The following is a 19,563-nucleotide window of genomic DNA, read 5'->3' as shown; positions in this document are numbered from 1 at the left end:
GGAGTGCGTGTTTCATTACTCTTCCTCCTCCTCTGCTTGTGAAGCCTATCTTACCGGCCCACTGGGAGAGTTTTTATATTTTGTTGAAAAGTCGAGCGTGAGCGCTCCCAAATTGGAGCAAATAGAATAACGGGGAAGATCATCAAAGCTGCTATTGGCGACAGAAACAGCTGCTACCTGATTCTCGTCACAATTAATTTTAAAATTACATTACATCGATGGGGAAATTCCTCTAAATCGAATATGTGTGCTCATACACATCTGCATGTTTGTGCGAGAGACAGTGCATGTTTGTGTCCTTCCAACCTGAAACACAGTGACAGTCGCCCACAGCAGAGAGTCGAAGTTTTTCCTGTCAGGTAAAGTGTCTCCACTGTCTATTCGCAAACCGAATTTACAGCCAAACAGATGCATCCCCAAGATACTGCAACGCACAAACAAACACATGAGAAAATACATTACTTTCATTACATGGTAATTTAATTTGGATACCGTGCAACAAGATGCAGTTATGCTGCCTGTGTGAATAATTGTGTTTCTGTGAAAGGTGATGATACATGTGGTAATATGTCCTGTAACCGAGTGAGAAGAAGGTCAGTAGTAATGATTATGATTTTGCGAGGTATAATCAGTATTATTAAAGCTTGGAAAACAGTTTGACTTGTGAGTCTTAGCCTGCAGCGTCACCTTTAGAGAAAGAAAGACAATACCTAAATATGAATATAAAGAGCATCAGCAACATGCTGAACGTAGCCACATTGTCCATGGTCTTCATCAGCACCACCAGCTGCCTCCTCAGGGCTGGGAGAAACCGGACCAGCTTTAAAACTCTCAGCAGACGGAAGGTACGCAGCACCGACAAGCCTCCCTCTGCCTCACCCACAATCTCCCACACACTGAAGCACACACAGATGACAAGAAGATCAAGAACATGAAGTTAGATTCACATTAAATTCAAAGGAATCGATATGTGCTTAACCTCAGCTCTAACTCTTTTGAAGTCAGCATTAGTCTCACCCACAAAAGCCTCCCCTCCAGGTAGGGAAAGTGCTAAATCACTTTTCTTGTTACATGTATGGCAACTGAAAAGAGGAAATGGGGCAATGGTGTTTACAGCTTTTCAAGCCAATAAAGAAGGTGTGAGCAGTGTGCACTGGCACAGTAAACAAGCAAAGCCTTCAAGCACAGATACATAATTCAGCTTGTAGTACTACATAATGGAGTGAATGCAGGGCCCCTGGACTGAGAGTGCAACCACATGGCTTCACTGCCAGCACCGACATCACTGTGACAGTTTGAGAGATGGAACTGCAAGTAACTGACAAGACGAATGTCTAATAGGGATGTCACGATTCATATTGACTTAAAGATGGAAAGGTCACCATTCCAATAGATGCAAAAAAAAAAAAAAATCAGCACTGACGGCTATGCCACTATTAGGTTGTTGCTAATGAATTGGAATAATCAACAGATCTTTGGTTTTACGCCCTGACAACTGTCGTTTACATCTTCAAACCATTCGTTAAGAAAGTAGGGGTATATTCATACTTGCCAATAGTCCTGATTTCTGCGGGAGTCTCCCCATTTCTAACACTCGCTGTGCTCCTGATTGGTAACCTCTCTTGTTGATCTCCCGATTTCACAGGGAGATAAATAAAAAATGTCTCTCTGACTTTCTGTCTGCGATATGTGTTGTGGTACCTGGCAACCGAGACAGAAGTGGGCATGCCAAATGAAATGACTCTGTCTGTGTCAGGTCCCAAGAAGAGGAAATACACTTTACAATTTCACTCCACTTGGTGCAAGACCTTCCCCTTTAGGGTTGTCAATCAAATGTTGACCTCTGAACACTTTTTACTATGAACTAATCAAAAGTAATTTTACTTCCTTGTATTGATTCTATAGACAAGAGAGTGGGTCACACCCCTTGTGGTGAAGAGACAAATCAGTTTTCATGATAAACAGGATCAAAAATGCATTTTTGTCTCCACCTATTCATCACTCTGCATATCTTTTTTACCAACAGATGGTTCCATGAGTGACACCAGAAGGTGTGTGACCTCACCTGTCAAGTAATCTGTGGTGCAGGGTTACATGGAGGCCCTGAGAGGAGGCCATTTACAGATACCGTAGAAAATATCCCTTTTAGTTACAACCTGTGCCGATGTTGGCAGGTATGAGTTCTGCAACAATTCCTTTACTTCATATTAGTGTATTTTTTATATTAATGATAGGCAGGTTCAAATAATATTCAACAAAAATAAAGATTTCAGATGTCATTGTTCATTCTAACAATTAACAAAAAAGATAGAGAATCAGTTTGTAGCAAAGTTCAGTCCCTCAAATCTGTCTTAAGTAAACCATCTTCCCAAACAAATCAATAAAGGATCTCTGAGAGTGCAAACAACCCAACATTTCTGACACTGTTGCAGTTTCCCTCCGGCACCGGTCAGTTATCGTCTTCTCGCACTCAGGATAAGTTTGCTGTTTTCACGTTTGGTTTTCTTTGTACACGTTGCCAAGGGTGGATCACCGATCCTGCTTTTGATTTCGATTATTTAATTTAAAAGCTTATTTTGAAAAATTATCGACTTGAAATCATGACACCCCTGATATCTAATAAGAATACCCATTTTGTGGAAAGCTTACAGACAGAGAGCCCACCAGAGCCCCACCTGATGATGACGATGATGCTGTCGAAGCCGTTGTAAGGGTTCTTGATGTAGCCAAAGAGCCCGAGTGCCAGCAGCTTCAGCACCATCTCCAGACTGAACAGACTCGTGAACACCATGTTACTGATCTCCAAAATATCTGTCAGCTCCTGCGGCTGGAGAGACGCGGCGTTTTTGGAGAGAAAAGGGAGAGAGATTGATGCACTGAATTTGGACAGGCACACAGAAATATGAACAAATAAACAGAGACAGACAGACTGGCAGTGAGGAGCACAGTTGAGTCAACATGTTGGGAATTTCTAAGATGCAAGTCAAGGCTACAGAGTAAGCTTATACAGCTAAAGTCTGAGATATGGAAGGAGAGGCTGCCCTAGGATGTGAATGCAGGTGTATTTTTGCCTGTAATTCCTTGGAGTAGAATGACTGAGTGCACTTTTATTATTAATACTATTGATATTACTTAAAGCAGAAGTTCTCACACTGTGGTGCAAGTCCACAGAGGATTGCACATGACTGGAAGGAAAAGATCTAAAGTCGAGTTCATCTGATTCATATCTAACAAGAGTTTTATCACGTTAGCAAGGTTGTCAGACTGAGAAACACTTTAGAGTACAAGATGGCAAGAGTTTTGATGAGGTCGAAAGAAGGGCTGTGCTGCTCGGTAAGAATTTGCTCAATTTTCATTTGCAATTCAAGATAATTATATTTACATAAAATAGTACTGTTAACAATTTTCACATTTATATTAATGTTTTTAAATTAAATATGCTTATAGGATGGCAGGGGTGTGAAATGAGCTCTGAATTTAAAGGGAGCCTGACAAAAAATGTTTAAAGAGCCACTATGTGAAAGTCTAGGGCTGATTTTAAGATTATCAACAAACCTTAACAACAAGTCGTCTATTGAACCATATACACAGGCTTAAATATTCCTGCCATGTCACTGCTCACGAGTTTGGATCACCTGTTATAATGATGTTTTACTTTTTTCCTTCCTTAAAAACAGTAGAATTCAGACACCAAATGTATAACTTACATGTGAAAAAGTTTTCGCCCTAAAAGAATAATGGGTAAATGGTTAAGAACTTCCATTTAATCGATGGCCCCATACTGTTGCAGGACATACTGTGGGAGAGAAAAAACTGTTTTTTGACCCACAGTACAATTTCTTTTCCAGTGCAGAACAGCTTGAAGGTCCTGTTTGGAAGATAGTTGATTGCTATGTCTCACTCCCAGCTTGTTAAATACTCAGGCTGGCCACCAACCCAAAGTTGGGAACGACACTAAACAATCAACTATCTTACAATTGGGACCTTTAAGCGACCATAGATCATAATTAAACCACAACAGTGCAACTGAGCACTAAATATCTTGTGGGCCCTCTGCAGTCTTCCCAGTGGTTAGATTGAGTTGGTTTCAACTGTGATTAGTCAGTCCATAGTATGCTGATATTTCTATTTTTAAGTGTTAAGAATAGCTTTGATAAAGCAACAGGCCTGTTAATTACAGCTCATTAGAGGCATTATTGTGCACTGGACACTGAAACAGGAAACTGTTCCTATTTAAATCTGCAGAATGTGATCCTCAGCTTCCAGTTTCTTCTCCTTCTTACATAACTGTACTGAACCGCTCACCCTTTCAATTGTCAGTCTGGTTTGATAATGGAAAAATACATCATTCCCCATGGACACAACATAATATTTTTTTCTGCAAACCCTTCATATAGAACAGGTTTTTGTAAAGGTAAGTCCTATAAACACAACACACCATGAAACAACACAGCGCAGTCCTCTCAGCCACCTAACTGTACTGAATCAAGCTTCTGTAGCAGGCGCTTCCAAACTTAATAAAAACTAATGTGTGGTATTAAAAACACAGAAGGAGCTATGACATGGCTTTTGGAGACATTCCTACATTGCAGGGAATACAAACATTGTGCTTTATTTTTCCTGGCTCATCAAACCAACAAAGCAGTGTAAACAAGTTACTGAGTCTCTGAGCATGCTCAGTGATATCAGCACAGACACAGAGCTACTCTCCAGAGACAAAAAAAAAACAAAAAACAAGTCTCTGAGGTTTTGAAACTGAACGGCACTGGTCACGTTCACTGCCACGAGTGTTGCCCACTGAAACTGGATGGCTCTTCATTTGCGCTAAGTAGTTTTTAGATGACAGTAGAACGAAAAAAAGCTTTGAGGCTTAAAATCAGGCTTTGTGAACATATTCTATATTCATTCATACATTTTCATTGTTGGTTTGGTCTCTTCAGAAAGTTTCTTGATGATATAAAAGTATAAAATAGTCCTGGCTTTGTCCTTACATATAAGTCATTCAAGAAGTTAAGGCCATCCAGATCCGTCATATTGTTCGGGAAATGGGCCGTATGCAATCTTCCCCCGACTCTCACAGTCTATCCCTGCTTTTCAACCAATCACATTGTCACATCTGTCCTCCTCCTCCACCAACTCCTCCATTCGCTCTCACTCACTTCTCTCTGCTCTGCTCCCCGCTGCTGCTCATTCTCTCTCTCTCTCTTTCTCTCCTGTCCCAGGGTCACGCTTTAATTAACACTTCAGGTCTTATGAGTTTCTCCATCTCCTGATACATGCGTGCACACACCCACACACAGTCACACACACACACACAGTCACACACACACACACACACTTCCTGATCCCATATGCTGGGTGCTGTAAGTGTTGATTGGGGGGGTAAGTTCATTGACTCGACCACACACAGTGATTAACACATCCATTTTCAATCAAACTGTAGTCACATACAATCTGCAAGAGGCCCCGCGCATAGCAATGCATGCACACACACACACACACACAAACACGTCGCCTCTCACACTTACATACCTGTTCGTGATACTCTATGCCCATCGACATTGTGTTAATAAGGATGGCAATCATGATCCCTCTGTTGAAGTATCTGCTGCCAACAATGAGGTCCAGTTTAGTTCGGAGTCCCGCCCAGCAACGCTCCCACAGCCTTTTCTTTGGCTCAGACACCTGTGCATCACCACGTAAGGGGCTGCTACAATCGCACGGGCTGTTACTATGACACGGGCTGTTGCCATGGCATGAGTTGCTGTACCCATGATGCTGGTCGTCAGTCTGGTCATTAACAATTTCGGTGTCACTAAGTTGGTTGTAGTAGATGCAGTACGGGCAAACTGAGGGGTCTCCTGGGACTTCACCTGGCAACGTGATCGCAGGATGCCCAGCGCACCCACCTGCACAGAGAGAGGGAGGAGGTTATAAAGACACACAGAAATCCTACATGGGCATAGTAAACAGCTGAGTCTGTATGTTGCACAGTGTGTCATTCAATATATCATCTGCTCGGTAAAGGACAGAAGCTTCATTTCATTTCTGGTAGACAAAAATTCAATAACATGGAAGCTACTGTGCAGTTGGGATGCTTTTGTGCAGAGGGGGAGTTCTTTTATTAGAACACTGATGTGTCTATCTCTATGTGTGTGTGTGTGTGTGTGTGTGTGTGTGTGTGTGTGTGTGTGTGTGTGTGTGTGTGTATTGGGGGAAGGGGCATGGAGCAAAGTGGGAGTAAGATTTCAGCGGAATTCATTAGCAAGCAGCTCCGGAGGAATGCTCCAATGACATAACAACAAACACTAATTGAGCACGAGCAGTTCACTTGTCATCACACTTACAACAAATTTATCTTTCACTGGAGACTGATAAACGGTAAATGCAATATAGTCACTCTCTGGTGTGTGTCTATAGATAATGTAGACTGCCTGGAAACTGCTGAAAATGGCTCTGTGCTACATACACAGAAAATACACTTATCCAGAGCTGTGATTCTCAGATATTCTGGTCCAGAATCCCTTGTGCATTTAACAACATAGTGAATCATTACTAGTCTTTTTTTTTTGTGTTTTAATGTGTCTCAGCTACAATTAGAATTTATAACAGAATCATATTAAAATTTGACAAGTCATCTCTCTGTCGCTCAAGCAATTTTAAACATTAAGGTCAGTTTACCCGTAATGGGGAGCACTTCTCAAGCGTGAAAACAGTTGTATGTCCTCTGAGACTGGAGGAGCTTTGTAAAGTCTGAGAAAACAGCCCCAGATTAAGTCATTATGGTTATTTCTGATGACGCAACACGTGTTTAATGTAAGACTGCATTACCAAACAGGAGTATGGAGTTTGCAGGTGTTAAAGAGGATTCAAAGTCAAGATGATTTTAACCACCCATTTTTTAAGTTACTCTGAAGTCAGTTTTAGAGAAGTCCAATCTTATGAAGTACCCCTTTAAACCCTTGACATTTGGGAAATCAGCACCTTAAAATCCTGAAGGACCCATGTGGGAGCCAATTCTGACAGTTCTTGAGCTAAGAACAGGTGTTTGATTTAGGAGGAGAAACTTGAAATACTCTCTGACGAGACAAGCTGCTGTTCAGTTTTTTAAAAATGTGTTTTTATGATGCTTTGAGGAACTCCCCATGTAGCAACTGTAGATAACCCACTGTTATAAATGTGTGTTTGCCTTTTTGTGCTTCATACATCGCATCCCTTTTTCTCCATCTTTGCGGTTTACAAATGCCATGGGATTATAATACCCAGAGTGTGATCTTATGTAAGAGACAGATGTGTTGCCTTGAGGCTGATTGCCTGAATGTATAAACACACCACAGTGTTCGGTTTTTCCTTTAGGTCGGATCAAGGTCTATGACCAAAAGCTTGTCAGTGTATTGAAATAATTGTGTGCACTCTAGTGTGTGGAGACTTTTCTCCTTTGTTCTTATGCTTGGAGCGCATAAAAACAAAATTACATTCACCTCCATTGTGTCAGGAGGCAGAAGTCTGTGATGTGCTTGTCTAAATGGCACAAAGGTTGAGTAGGAGAATATGTTCATTTGTAATTTGGGTGATTATTTCTTTAAAGAAAGAATTGAAAGAGATAAGACAAAACTACTTCATTACCCTCACAAACACAAACTACTAACGTTGCTGAAATACAGGGAACTCAATGCCAAAGACCTCCAAATGCAAACTTTCCACCCCTGTAATGCCCAGGGTGACAAACTATGACCTTGGTAGCCTCCACACTCACAAACACATGTACCACTTCATTCTCACCATGCTCCACCACTAGCTGTGGCAGTCTGTTGATAGTCTCTGTGGCAACCGGCCTTTTTGGGTCCTGGCCCTTTTCATCCAGGTGACTTAAGAGGGGCACGATGAAGGGATAATTAAAACCATTCCCTCCATTACTGACAGCAGGCTCAGCCTGTGGTTGCTGATGCTGGTGATGATGCTGGTGATGACGATGATAAAGCTGATGAAGGTGTGACAGGTCATTGGGGGCGTGGCCGGAGTGCCGGTGGGCAAGTCCGTTCATTTCTCCGACTCCGGCCCCTCTGGTAGCTCCACCGCTCCTGTCTTTCTGGCACATGCACACACAGTGAAAGTGTGTGTGTGTCTGAGCGTAGAAGCGGGACAGTCGTCGACATGCCTTGCGGCCCAGGTGCGCCAGGTAGCGGATGATCTCCTCGTAGCAGCTTCCTGGTTGGCTGTCGCTGGCCAGCGTGGAAGCTGATTGGTGGAGCTGGCGGGCGCGCTGCTCCGATTTCATTAAGGCGTGTTCTCTTTGCTTTGTTTCAGAAAACTGGGTTGCTATGACTACCAGGCACAGGTTGATCATGAAGAAGGAGCCCACCTGATTATGACAACACAAACATTGCACATTGTTGTAACACACAGTAATTGACATTTCATCCAGCTATGAAAGTGTGTGTGTGTGTGTGTGTTTGTGTGTGTGTGTACTCACTATAATGAGGAAGATGAAGTAGATGAAGTTGTAGAAAGAATGTGCATCCATTACGTAGTACATGATGTCTACCCAGCCCTCTAGAGTAATCACCTGTATGAAAGCACAGACCCAGAGGAATCACAGTTTAGCATGCTGTGTTCACATCATTCACTGATAAAAGGTGTTTTCCTCCATATAAATCAATGAAAAACATACCTGAAAAATGGCGATCCATGCATATCCAATGTTATCAAAGTTAATAGCTCCCTTGTGTGGGTTTACTTCACCAGCCCGACACTCATTATAAAACTGGTACCAGTTTACGCATGGCACTGGTTCATCTGCTCTTGCTCCCATCTCTGAATGGGCCTCCTCAGCATCCAGGAAGCAGGTAGTCCCGGCTACACGGCGACGAGGCACATCAGAGCACCGGAGCATCCCGTTTTCTCTCTCCGTTGAGCAGATGAAAGGGTGGTCATCGGTGCCATCTGGACGATAGTAGCCACTCAGGAAGGAAATGTTATATCTCCTGGAGAGGAAGGAGATGGGTAAACTGCATTCAATTTAAAGCATCTTATTTTAAATGTATAAATGACTAATATGCGGTAAGTAAACTCTAAAAATTCTAACAACAAATCCCGGGAAAAGACCAAAAGTAACACTGCGTTCCAACTTCTACTTCCTGTCTGTGACACTCAGCCAGAAGCCATTCAGTACTTACAAAGAGTCAATCTGCAAATACAAGCCACAAAAATATGAATATAAGTATATATATTTTTAAAGAGTTGGAGAGTGTAGTTTTTTGCAGTTGTTACATGGACAGGAGTAAATATTGCATTTGTTGGGGACCATTTTCAGTCACAGATTAACAGTGGGTATAGTGCTAGTGGGTAGTTACAACAACGGGGCCATGTTTGTGAGATTGACTCAACATAAACTGCAGTAAATGAAAGGAACATATCACCCAATTCAAGATACGTGTGATTCAAACCAATTCATTGGTTCTGGTCCTTTTATGAGATGTGTTGTTAAATAAGAAAATTTATAATTTGACTAGCCTAATGATTTAAATTGCCCCCACAAATGGGCTTAACATACAAACAGCAATTTTCTACAATTACAGGTAAACTTTGGATAATTTATAAAAAGATAAATCATTAGATTGACCTTTTGTTTGTACAAAGGTCTTTTTTTCTTGAAAAAACAAAGACTGTGTGAAATACACAAGGGTACAAAAAGAGGAAATGAGGAAACACAGATGAAGGGAAAAGAAGAAAAGAGAGAGGGTGGGTGCAGGGGAGAGATAAGCAATCAATCATCTATGGTGTAGAGAGAGGTCACAGAGGAGCGGTGCTCTCTCACTTCTGATTAGGAAAGGTCATTTTGTTGTTTATGAAGCAGAAGAAAAGTCCAAATTGCTAACTGAAAACAAAATACAGAGAAGGATTGCTTAGCTAATGTGACCACAAGGGATTAAGGCAATAGCCAATAACATTATGATATTAAATTTCTGATCCAGCTGTTGTAACTCAGAGACGTCTCCTGCCTCTGTGATAAAATAAAAGCAACACAAAGGTTTTCCTTTTAAAGTCAGTGCTGACACTTTTTTGACATCATGATGTCTTGCAGTGATTATAAACTGTTTTGAGTCTTAGGTTCTCCAATGTGACAACATAATTTCTCACTAGTAACCACAGTAGCACTGTCTGGGATTAATATCTAAGCTGGAAGGTTGAGCAGATGTGAGGCCAGGAGGTGAACATGACGTTATCTGATGTTATGTGATATTATATGATGGTGTTTGAGAACATGCGAGAGGGAGCAAGAGCCATGGTGTAATGTTGTCAGTTAGACAGTGATCGAGCGTGACACGAGGGATCATGGGGGAGAGAACAGGACTGACAGTGAAACAGCCACTGAGAGTGTCTGAATAACGACACACAAAATTCACTTAGCCCTATAAATCCCTCGATTTGTTATCTCTAATGCTGAAGGTTCCAGCAGGAAAACACATTTACACATTTACTTCCTCCCAGACGGAGCTGATTAGAACACAAACAAGATCAGACTATCTGTGATATTGATCCCCTCTTAGAAATAATAGCTGGGTGAAAGAGGCTAATCAGTGGTGAGCAAACTTTTGAGAGTAATGAGGTCAGTGCGTCCCACTGTTGTGACATCTGCCGGTTACTATAGTAACTCACATCTTGACGTCCTCTCCCATGAAACAGCGGTTCCTCAGTAGCCCCGCCCACAGCTGCACGCCAACGATGCCGAAGATGAAGAAGACAAAGAAGCACAGTGCCAGCACGTTGCCCAGCATGGGAAGTGTGTCTAGGAGGAGGGTCACTAGGATACGCATACCTACCAACACACAAAAACACACACTTACAGACACCATAGTACTGTGCACTAGACACTACAGACTAGTAAAGACATGCACTAAAGCCAAAACTTTAATGTCAGTCACAGAAAGTGTTGGCCAGACAGGAAAATCCTTTAATGCATTCTGCACAAAACTGGAGCTCTGCAATTAATTGAATGGCAAATAATTAGAGTTCAAACACTGATAATTGGCCTCCACTCCACTCTGCTGAAGAGCACAGATACAAACTCTCCATCCTTACTGCTTCTAAGACTTGGCTACTTCAAACACACTCCAGTTTTATGAGAACTCATTCTGAGTTGTGCCAAGGTCACAGAGTGTAGTAAAAGAAAAAAAGAAAACAAGTTGGCTGGCCAGTTTTTGTGCCGAGCTGTTAATAACAACAAGAGCATCGCAATGATTCCCATGACTTTGCTCACTGTGCCCTAATTTGTTTACACATGCGTATATCAAAAGGAAATCTGCTCCTGTTCACAGCGGGGTCCGCTTTGGAAATTAAAGAAATTAAGCGGAATGAACAGTGCAGTCAAAGAGTACAAGGACAGTGACACATTTTTCATTGTTTTGGCTGTGACTAATGAGCCTACTGACTTTCAGCTGAGGTGAAATTTCATGCAATTTAACACATGGTCAAGTTTTCTGACCCACAGAGCTCAGCAGACACTTGGTATCTTTCCCACTGATGTTCTACGAGGCCCATACTGGAGTTATCTTCACTTTTTGCTTGTTTCAGGGGCTTTTTGCCTTTAATCCTCAGCAACTATAACACACAATGAGCTGGATTGCTGTAAAGTCAGCAACTTGTCCATTCAGGAACGGTGCATTGTTTGAAATCTCCTCATTTGACTTCATTCTTTAGAGTCTCTGGCCTGGTGCATTGTCTTGAAGTCAGTGGAGTCCTATAATGTTCATCCAACGTGTAAGTGAAAACAGTTTAAAGCTCTTAAAAGCTTAAAGTCAGCACTTTAACCTCAAAGTCACTTGTTTAATTTAAAATCCAATGTGCTTAAGCACAAAGCCTAAACAATGAAGGGCGATAAAAAAAAACAAAAAACGTTGTAATACTTTCTGAGCGCAGTGTATGTTGGAAGAAAAAAAGAGAAAAACTCACTGGGAACTCTGTTGATGGCTCGCAGTGGGCGGAGAACCCGGACTGTCCTGATAGCTGATAGGCTGACGTTGTGTCCATCGAGCGAGTACTCGAGCATTCTGTGGAGAGGGAAAGCCATCGCTGTGTCACTGGCAGCCTGATCAGCCTGACCTTGGCAAACCCTGGCTGTCTACAGGGAATCCAGCAGAACACGTTGCACTGTCTCTGGGATACATAGCCTTTTTAACTACCAATCACTGAGGTCTCGGTCTCGCAGGACCGAATGATGCCATTGTCATTCTACAGAGCTGTCACACACACGCACTCACACACACAAACTTCCATCTGAACACGTCGAAGCACGCGCACACACACGCTTGACATTTAACTGGCATTAAACAAGTGTCTAAGCTTTACACAAAACACACACATACACACACTTTTGGCTCATATTTAATGTCAGATGCGTGTGTGTGAGAGTGCATGCGGTTGTGTGCGTCTGTCAAACACTCACCCCACTATTACAATGAAGAAGTCCAGTCTGTTCCACGTGTCGCCTAGGTAACCGTTCTGACCTATGACCCCAAGAGCCACCATCTTCACCACCATTTCCCCGGCAAAAAACACAAAGATCCCATCATCCAGAGCCTGCACACATACACACACACACACGCACACACACACACACACACCCTGAGGATTAGTGTAAACTGATTAAGAGGGAAAAAATTAAAGCAAAACTTTTCAGACCCTTGATAATAAAGTCTCACGGCTGAACATAATTAGTTTGTAATTTCAGTTTGTGAGTGTGTGTAAGTGTGTACGTGTGTATGTGTGTACGTGTGTGTGCGTTACCTGCAGAAAGAAGGGGGTGTGGCCGCAGGGCTGGAACATCCCTAGAGTCACACAGTTCAGCAGGATGGCCAAAATGCTGACACGCTCGAACCATGTGACGCGTGGTTAAGGATGGACACCACAGAGAGTTTGAACATTGATTTCAAAAACAATAATCAAAATGAGCACATTTCATGAGAGGGCTCCCAGCCAGTCACAATGAGCCAAGCACAATGCTGCTCGCACGTCACTCTAAAGCTCAACGATTAGTATTTTCCACGTGGAGAACCTGTCAGGATGTTGGTAAACAAGAAACCAAAACTCAATTAATAAAATGATGGGTGAGGACTTGAGGAAGATACGTGTTGAGCCACCACAAGCTGCTGCGCCAGGTTCAACGTTCCTTTGCACAGATCCTCTGAAAATCTACTGGAGCGATAAACACCATTCTTCCAAAATATATTCCCCTCATTTGGTGTTTTAATGATGGTGGTGGAGAGCACTGTCAAACACATCATCATTCACTGACCCCTTGTGCCCTGTGCGGAATCATCTGCATTCATTATGTGCCTTCTTTCAGTTATTCAGGTTTCGCCTTTCATTTGTCACCCATCTGTATCCGGCCAACCCAGAGGAAACCCAGAGGAAAGTGACTAGTACACATTAAAGATCCAGCCATGTCTATCTTGCCACATACAAAACATCACCGGAGTGAACTTACAAAATATCTGTATGAGCGTGCGCACACACACACACATACACACACACACACACAGCTCCAAGAGTGAATTTTGTGCCTCACAGCCTGTAAGATCGAATTTGGAGGCACAGAACTTCATGTGCTCACCGAAAAAACATTTCTTATAGGAGTAGAAACTTGCGATAATAAGCTTAAATATATCAACTTCAATTTACAAGCCCAACTCCTAACAGGACATTCTGACGTTTGATATTCGCAACTACAAAAGTGAGACAGCTACCATGAAACAGTCGACAAGGCATTTGAAGTCAGTTTAAGTGTAACCTCGCGTATGGTGTCTGTTTGTGCATCTGTGCTGCATGCTAGCTGTCAGACTGGGAGACGGAGCGCGGCTCAGAAGTGAAAAGCGGGGAGGTTTAAAAGGGGAAAATAGTCTGAAGTAGAAAGTTAAAGGAAAGATTGTGTCGGCTTCATACAAACACACACATACACACACACAAACACACGCATTTGTGTGCAAATGGGAAAACTGCTGAATGGGTGACAGGGATGTATTCAAGAGCCAAGGACGCATACATAACAAAGCCCAGAGCACGCATATGGACACATACACATAGACACATGTGCGCACACACATGCGCTCACACACAGAGTCCCCTGCCCGGACACTTTGCTCTCAAGAGGGCGGAAAAATTAATGAGAGTACAATCCTTTATCACCCTTGAGACAGAGAGAGCGAGAGAGAGAGAGAGAGCGAGAGAGAGAGAGAAAGAGAGAGAGAGAGGGTAATCCAGTGTCCTCCCTTTGCTGTGGTTGCCATGGGAACCCCCATCTCACCGTGGGAACTGACTTCTGAGTTTCACAATCCGCTTGCATCCTGTCTGGACTGGAACACAATTAATACACACAAACGTAAACACACACGCACGCAAACACGCGCATGCACACACATTCGTTCACACACACACACACACACACACACACACACACACACACACGTGATGTCCTTCAGCACAACTCCTGCTGAAGCATCCCTCATTCCCTCAATACTGAGGAGGGTCGTTTTAATCCTGCTCCATCTGTGTAAGTTACAGCAGCTTAAATAACCCTGCGTGTCCATAAAACACACACTCGCGCACACACATGCATAGTTAAACAAGGAGCGGGGCAGGGTCAAGGTGTGAGTGATGGATGAGATGGGAGTATTTCCACGGTTGGCCCATCATTCAACTTCAGCGATGAAACACGGGGGGACGTCCTCTCTTCCGTCTCTTGCTTTCACTCTCTCCATTGCTTTTCCTTTATCTCCCCTCACACTCAACCTTTCACTCTATCATCTCTCGTTTTCCTCCGCAGCCTTTTTTGCCTCTCTTTGGCCCAATTATTTTTCTCTCTGCCCGCTCCTCCCACTCTCTGTCTCTCCCTCTTCCTTTATATAGTGTGGTATAATTTTCCATCTTCATTCTGTATCATTCCTGGCATTTCTTTTTTTGCCTCTCTCATATGCTCTCATACTCATACTCTTGCTCCATTCTCTCCAAACTGCTTTTTGCTGGCCGCCCTCCCCGTCTGCTTCTGCCGTCTCCACATATGACTGCCCTTGGGTAGTGCTTTAGTCTCCCTGTCAGAAACCTGAGTCTCAGCCAACAGATAAACTACAAGTACGCTTAATAATTAACATTGTCAGAGAGATGGAGAGGCAGAGGTGAGAGATAGGGATAAAGATACAGTCAGAGAGAGGTTGAGGAGGAATAAAGGAGGGGGCAAGAGACAAGGGCGATTAGAGATAAGGTGAAGAAAAATGGCACAGTTAAAAAAAAGCACAGCTGAGCAGTGGAAGGAGAGAGGTTAAGACCCTAACAATTCAAGCTTTTGAGTGTAAACAACAGAAAATGTTGCGTAGCCTCCAGGCTTTATCTTCTCTATAATTGCCTCATCCTCTCATCTCCTTCCTCTTTCCTCCCACCGCCGCCTCCCCACTCCTCCTATTCTCATCTCATGCTCTCCCTGGCTTGAACTCTCCCTCCTCGAGTGCCAACACAGGTAATAAAGGTCAGGCAGACATTATAAATCAAATCAGATCACATCACCCTGATCTTTCTGGCATCATCCTCCACCCTTGGCTGGCATACACATGCTAAAGCTGGCTTGCAGGAACATTTTCGTACGCAATGTTCATTAACTTAAAAGGATCATACCTCAGGGACACACAGGCCGTCTGGACATATGTAGGATATGGCCAGATATTTTTTCCTTAATGCATGCTTGTCAAGGATTTACATTTTCAAGTGTGGTACCACTTTCCGTATCGCACCCTTTACAGAAGGTCAGAAGTTGTAACCTACAGCTTTCTACATCAATTACATACCCCTGAAGAGATAGTGTGTATGATTTAGCAGTATCTAGTGGTGATGAAGGCCGTAATTAATAATGATTATTTTCTTATGATTATTATTTGATTTGTTTTCTATTCTGTAAAATGTCCGAGAATTGTGAAAACGGTGTTTCCAAAGCCCAAGATAACATCCTCAGATGTCTTGCTTGATCCACAAACCTAAAGATATTCAGATATTGATGAGACGAGACAAAGTTGAGCTAAAAATACGTCCTTGATGATAAAAAATGTGACGAAACGTATGTTTTGTTTTTGTTGACAAGATGAATTAAGACAGGGCTTGTTGCACCTATTTATATATTTTTTTTGCTGCTGCAGCAGAAACAATATCTCACACCACTGTATGTTTTTAACATATTGTGGAAGTGACAATAAAAGTGACCTGAGACCTAAGAAATGGTGATTACAGACTTCTTAACTAAAAGGTTGTATGTTTTGAAGAAGAAGAAGAAGCTCTATGGATGGAGATGTCACTTGGTCAAAACTGTAATATCTCAACGATTACCTGATGGCTTGCTGTGAAATTTGGTACCCAGAGGATGTATCCTAATGACTCTGGTGAAGGTATCAACAACTATGGGACATCCAGATGGCTGAATGGTTGGAGTACGATCCGAATAACCGCGGCAAACTTGAGATTATTCCAGCTGTGGACTGTGTCCGATGTCAAGCATCTCTGTCACTTTGCTTCCTATCCAAAAAAGATCCCCAAACCTTTCCTCTAGGGCCATCATAGGGTCAAAGTAGGAATGCACCATATACTGTATATCAGGCCAATAAATTATCAACATTGGGAAATTCATATGATCAACCAATTTTTTTTGGTCTCGAAGACAATACAGCTGATAAAGAGAGAGGACAATACAAAGCCACATAGTGGTAGTGGGTGTCAGAATGCACATTTACCATTGGTTTACGATGCGCCAATGAAAATAGAGAAAAAGAAGATGAAGAAGAAGCATTGGAAGAAGATGCATAGCACACAATAAGGCTAGGGTTTAGAAAAGAAAGAAAAAATCTTTCTTTCTTTCTTAACCATCCATCCATCCATTTCTTCTGCTTATCCAGGACCGGGTTGCAGGGGCAGCTTTCTGAGCAGGGACACCCAGATTTCCCTCTCCCTGGACACTTCTGCTAGCTCTTCCTGGAGGATCCCAAGGTGTTCCCAGGCTATGTCACTCGGCTGGCCTGACTATGACTATGTCATAGTCCGAGTGATTATGTCAGCCGAGTGACTATGTCACTCGACTATGTTACTCGGCTGGCCTGGGTCTTCCTCGGGGTCTCCTCCCAGTGGGGCATGCCAGAAACACCTCCCGAGGGAGGCGTCCACCGGGCATCCGATACAGATGCCAGAGCCACCTCAGCTGGCTCCTCTCCTCTTCGCCTTTCGGCTAAGCTCTCTCTTCACCATGACAGACTGGTACAATGATGGCATTACTGCGGCCGCTGCACCGATCCGCCTGTCAGTCTCACGCTCCATCCTTCCCTCACTCATGAATAAGACCCCAAGATATTTCAACTCTACCACTTGAGGCAGGAGCTCTCCCCCCACCCAGAGGAAGCAAGCCACCTTTTTCCGGTCAAGAACCATGGCTTCAGACTTGGAGGTGCTGATTCTCATTCCAGCTGTTTCACACTCCGCTGCAAACCGCCCCAGGACATGCTGGAGGTCCTGGCTCGAAGGAGCAAACCAGACAACAAGACATCATCTGCGAAAAGCAGAGATGAAATCCAGTGGCTCCTGAACCAGACCCCCTCCGGCCCCTGGCTGCGCCTACAAATTCTGTCCATAAAAATAATGAACAGGACCGGTGACAAAGGGCAGCCCTGCCGGAGCATGCACTGGGAACGGGTCTGACTTACTGCCAGCAATGCAAACCAGGCTGCCCCCTGGTCATACAGGGACCATACAGCCCTTAGCAGAGGGCCTCCGACCTCATACTCCTGAAGCACCTCCCACAGAATGCCACAAGGGAAACGATCGAATGCTTTCTCCAAGTCCACAAAACACATGTGGACTGGTTAGGCAAACTCCCTTGAACCCTCAAGCACCCTGCGGAGGGTATAGAGCTGGTCCAGTGTTCCACGGCCAGGACAAAACCGCACTGTTCCTCCTTAATCCGAGGTGCGACTATCGGCCGAATTCTCCTCTCCAGGTCTCTGGAATAGACTTTCCCAGGGAGGCTGAGGAGTGTGATCCTGAGTGTGATACATTACATTACTTAACCTTTCTTACCCCCAAGTGGGCATAAACAATAAGCTTTAGACTTGTTTTTAAATTATAAAAGTGCGAAATTATCAATCTTATCAGTATTCACCATGAGAAACAGGTAAGAGTTATTGCTATCTCTGAACATAATCCCTATCATGCATCCCTTGGTCAAAGCTTTTTGTTCAGTACTTTCAAAATATCTTAATGGAATGATAATTACTGTGTTTTGGAAAAGATCATCAAAAATAACTCTCGGTCTAAGGTTAAAAGCTCTATCAGGCTGGGTTAATATGGAAAAAAAGTTAATGAAGGGAAAACCCAATTACTTTGAAAAGATGAGGATTTTATCGATGAACTTCATGGTCTGTTGTTTTAATATATCTTGTTATATGTTTTCCTCTTTCTGATTGTTTTGCATTTCTGATGTGGACACAATATCAAATTAAATACACTGGATATACAAAATGACTTTTATAATTGCAGACCTGGTTTAAGGAAGTGATAAACTCTGCATGGCATTTAAATTAAAATTACAGTATTTCTAAACCTGGGCCCTATATTTACCTCTTTTGGTGTAGATCTGAAGTCTGCCCATTAGGTCACCTCAGTTGGCAGCTGACATAAGGCTACAATGGCTGCAACGTAATTCACTGGGCCAACTCTAAACATCAAAGTTATGTCCACCAATAGTGTTTGTTTTTATAGGCTGAGACTGTCTGACAACACTATGGAAATGAATCCTACAGAAAAACTTTTTTTGTTCTAGGAGAAGTTTTGCGAGCGATAAGTTGCTCCATGAAGACAACAGTGGAAAGAGTTCAAGAGAGGGGTGTGGAGTTGACCTAGAGGAACTGCTGGAAAGAATCTATTTACAAAGTCATGCCTGAATATTTAATGGCTTTTGACAATCTAGATGAGGCAACAACTGTAACAACTCACCTTGTGAGAACTCAGGCTTGAACAAGATTTGTGTTTCTGGTTACAAAAAGGGCTATATTATTTAACAAAAATGTCTCTTTCCATTGGAATTGTTTTTGTTATGTTGTCAGATACCTGGAACAACAACCTCAGCCGGTTAGTACCAACAACATGCTTTGTGGGTGGAACTATGATGGTTGGAGTTGCCCCTGAGGATAAGGTTGCAGCCATTGCAGCCCTTGTCTGAGGCTTTTATACACCAAAACAAGTAAAAATAGGCCCAAGGTTTAAAAATACTGTAATTAGTGTGAATGCTACAGGCATTCACACAATTGTTCTTCTGGAATTCCCCTTAAAATTCAGTGACAAATGTTTGTGATTCAGCAATTAAATGTCACGATTAGTCTGTCACTTTCTTATAAGTCATTAAGTCTGCAGTTACTCTGTTGTTATGAATAGGCATCTTACTGTTGAGTTTAAGAGCCGAAAAAACAAGTAAAGCACCACAGTGCTGATCTATAATGCATTGGTAAATGATTTATTCACCAATAAAAAAGCCATTAGTTACAA

The 19,563-nt window shown here is 42.8% G+C and overlaps 1 protein-coding gene across 5 annotated transcripts in view; it reads right to left on the bottom strand.

Moving 5' to 3' along the window:
• Positions 1 to 19,563, bottom strand: part of LOC119017650 (voltage-dependent T-type calcium channel subunit alpha-1I-like) — a 49,241-nt gene that overhangs the window by 23,775 nt on the left and 5,903 nt on the right. For 3 of the 5 annotated variants that reach the window (XM_037094490.1, XM_037094500.1, XM_037094526.1), the window contains 12 exons: positions 12,787 to 12,880; positions 12,446 to 12,579; positions 11,953 to 12,050; positions 10,660 to 10,819; positions 8,672 to 8,984; positions 8,474 to 8,566; positions 7,783 to 8,362; positions 5,533 to 5,909; positions 5,160 to 5,213; positions 2,676 to 2,827; positions 711 to 896; positions 307 to 424 (listed from right to left, as the gene is read on the bottom strand). In XM_037094490.1, coding sequence (XP_036950385.1) covers positions 307 to 424; positions 711 to 896; positions 2,676 to 2,827; positions 5,160 to 5,213; positions 5,533 to 5,909; positions 7,783 to 8,362; positions 8,474 to 8,566; positions 8,672 to 8,984; positions 10,660 to 10,819; positions 11,953 to 12,050; positions 12,446 to 12,579; positions 12,787 to 12,880 — 2,359 coding nt within the window. The remainder of the gene's footprint in view (positions 1 to 306; positions 425 to 710; positions 897 to 2,675; positions 2,828 to 5,159; positions 5,214 to 5,532; positions 5,910 to 7,782; positions 8,363 to 8,473; positions 8,567 to 8,671; positions 8,985 to 10,659; positions 10,820 to 11,952; positions 12,051 to 12,445; positions 12,580 to 12,786; positions 12,881 to 19,563) is intronic. The other 2 variants (XM_037094517.1, XM_037094509.1) reach the window with 1 other exon arrangement.

The sequence above is a fragment of the Acanthopagrus latus genome, chromosome 1 (assembly GCF_904848185.1).
Source record: "Acanthopagrus latus isolate v.2019 chromosome 1, fAcaLat1.1, whole genome shotgun sequence".
Taxonomy (NCBI): Eukaryota; Metazoa; Chordata; class Actinopteri; order Spariformes; family Sparidae; genus Acanthopagrus; species Acanthopagrus latus.
The sequence above is the reverse complement of the archived record's forward strand: the minus strand, read 5'-3'. Positions and strand labels throughout refer to the sequence as shown.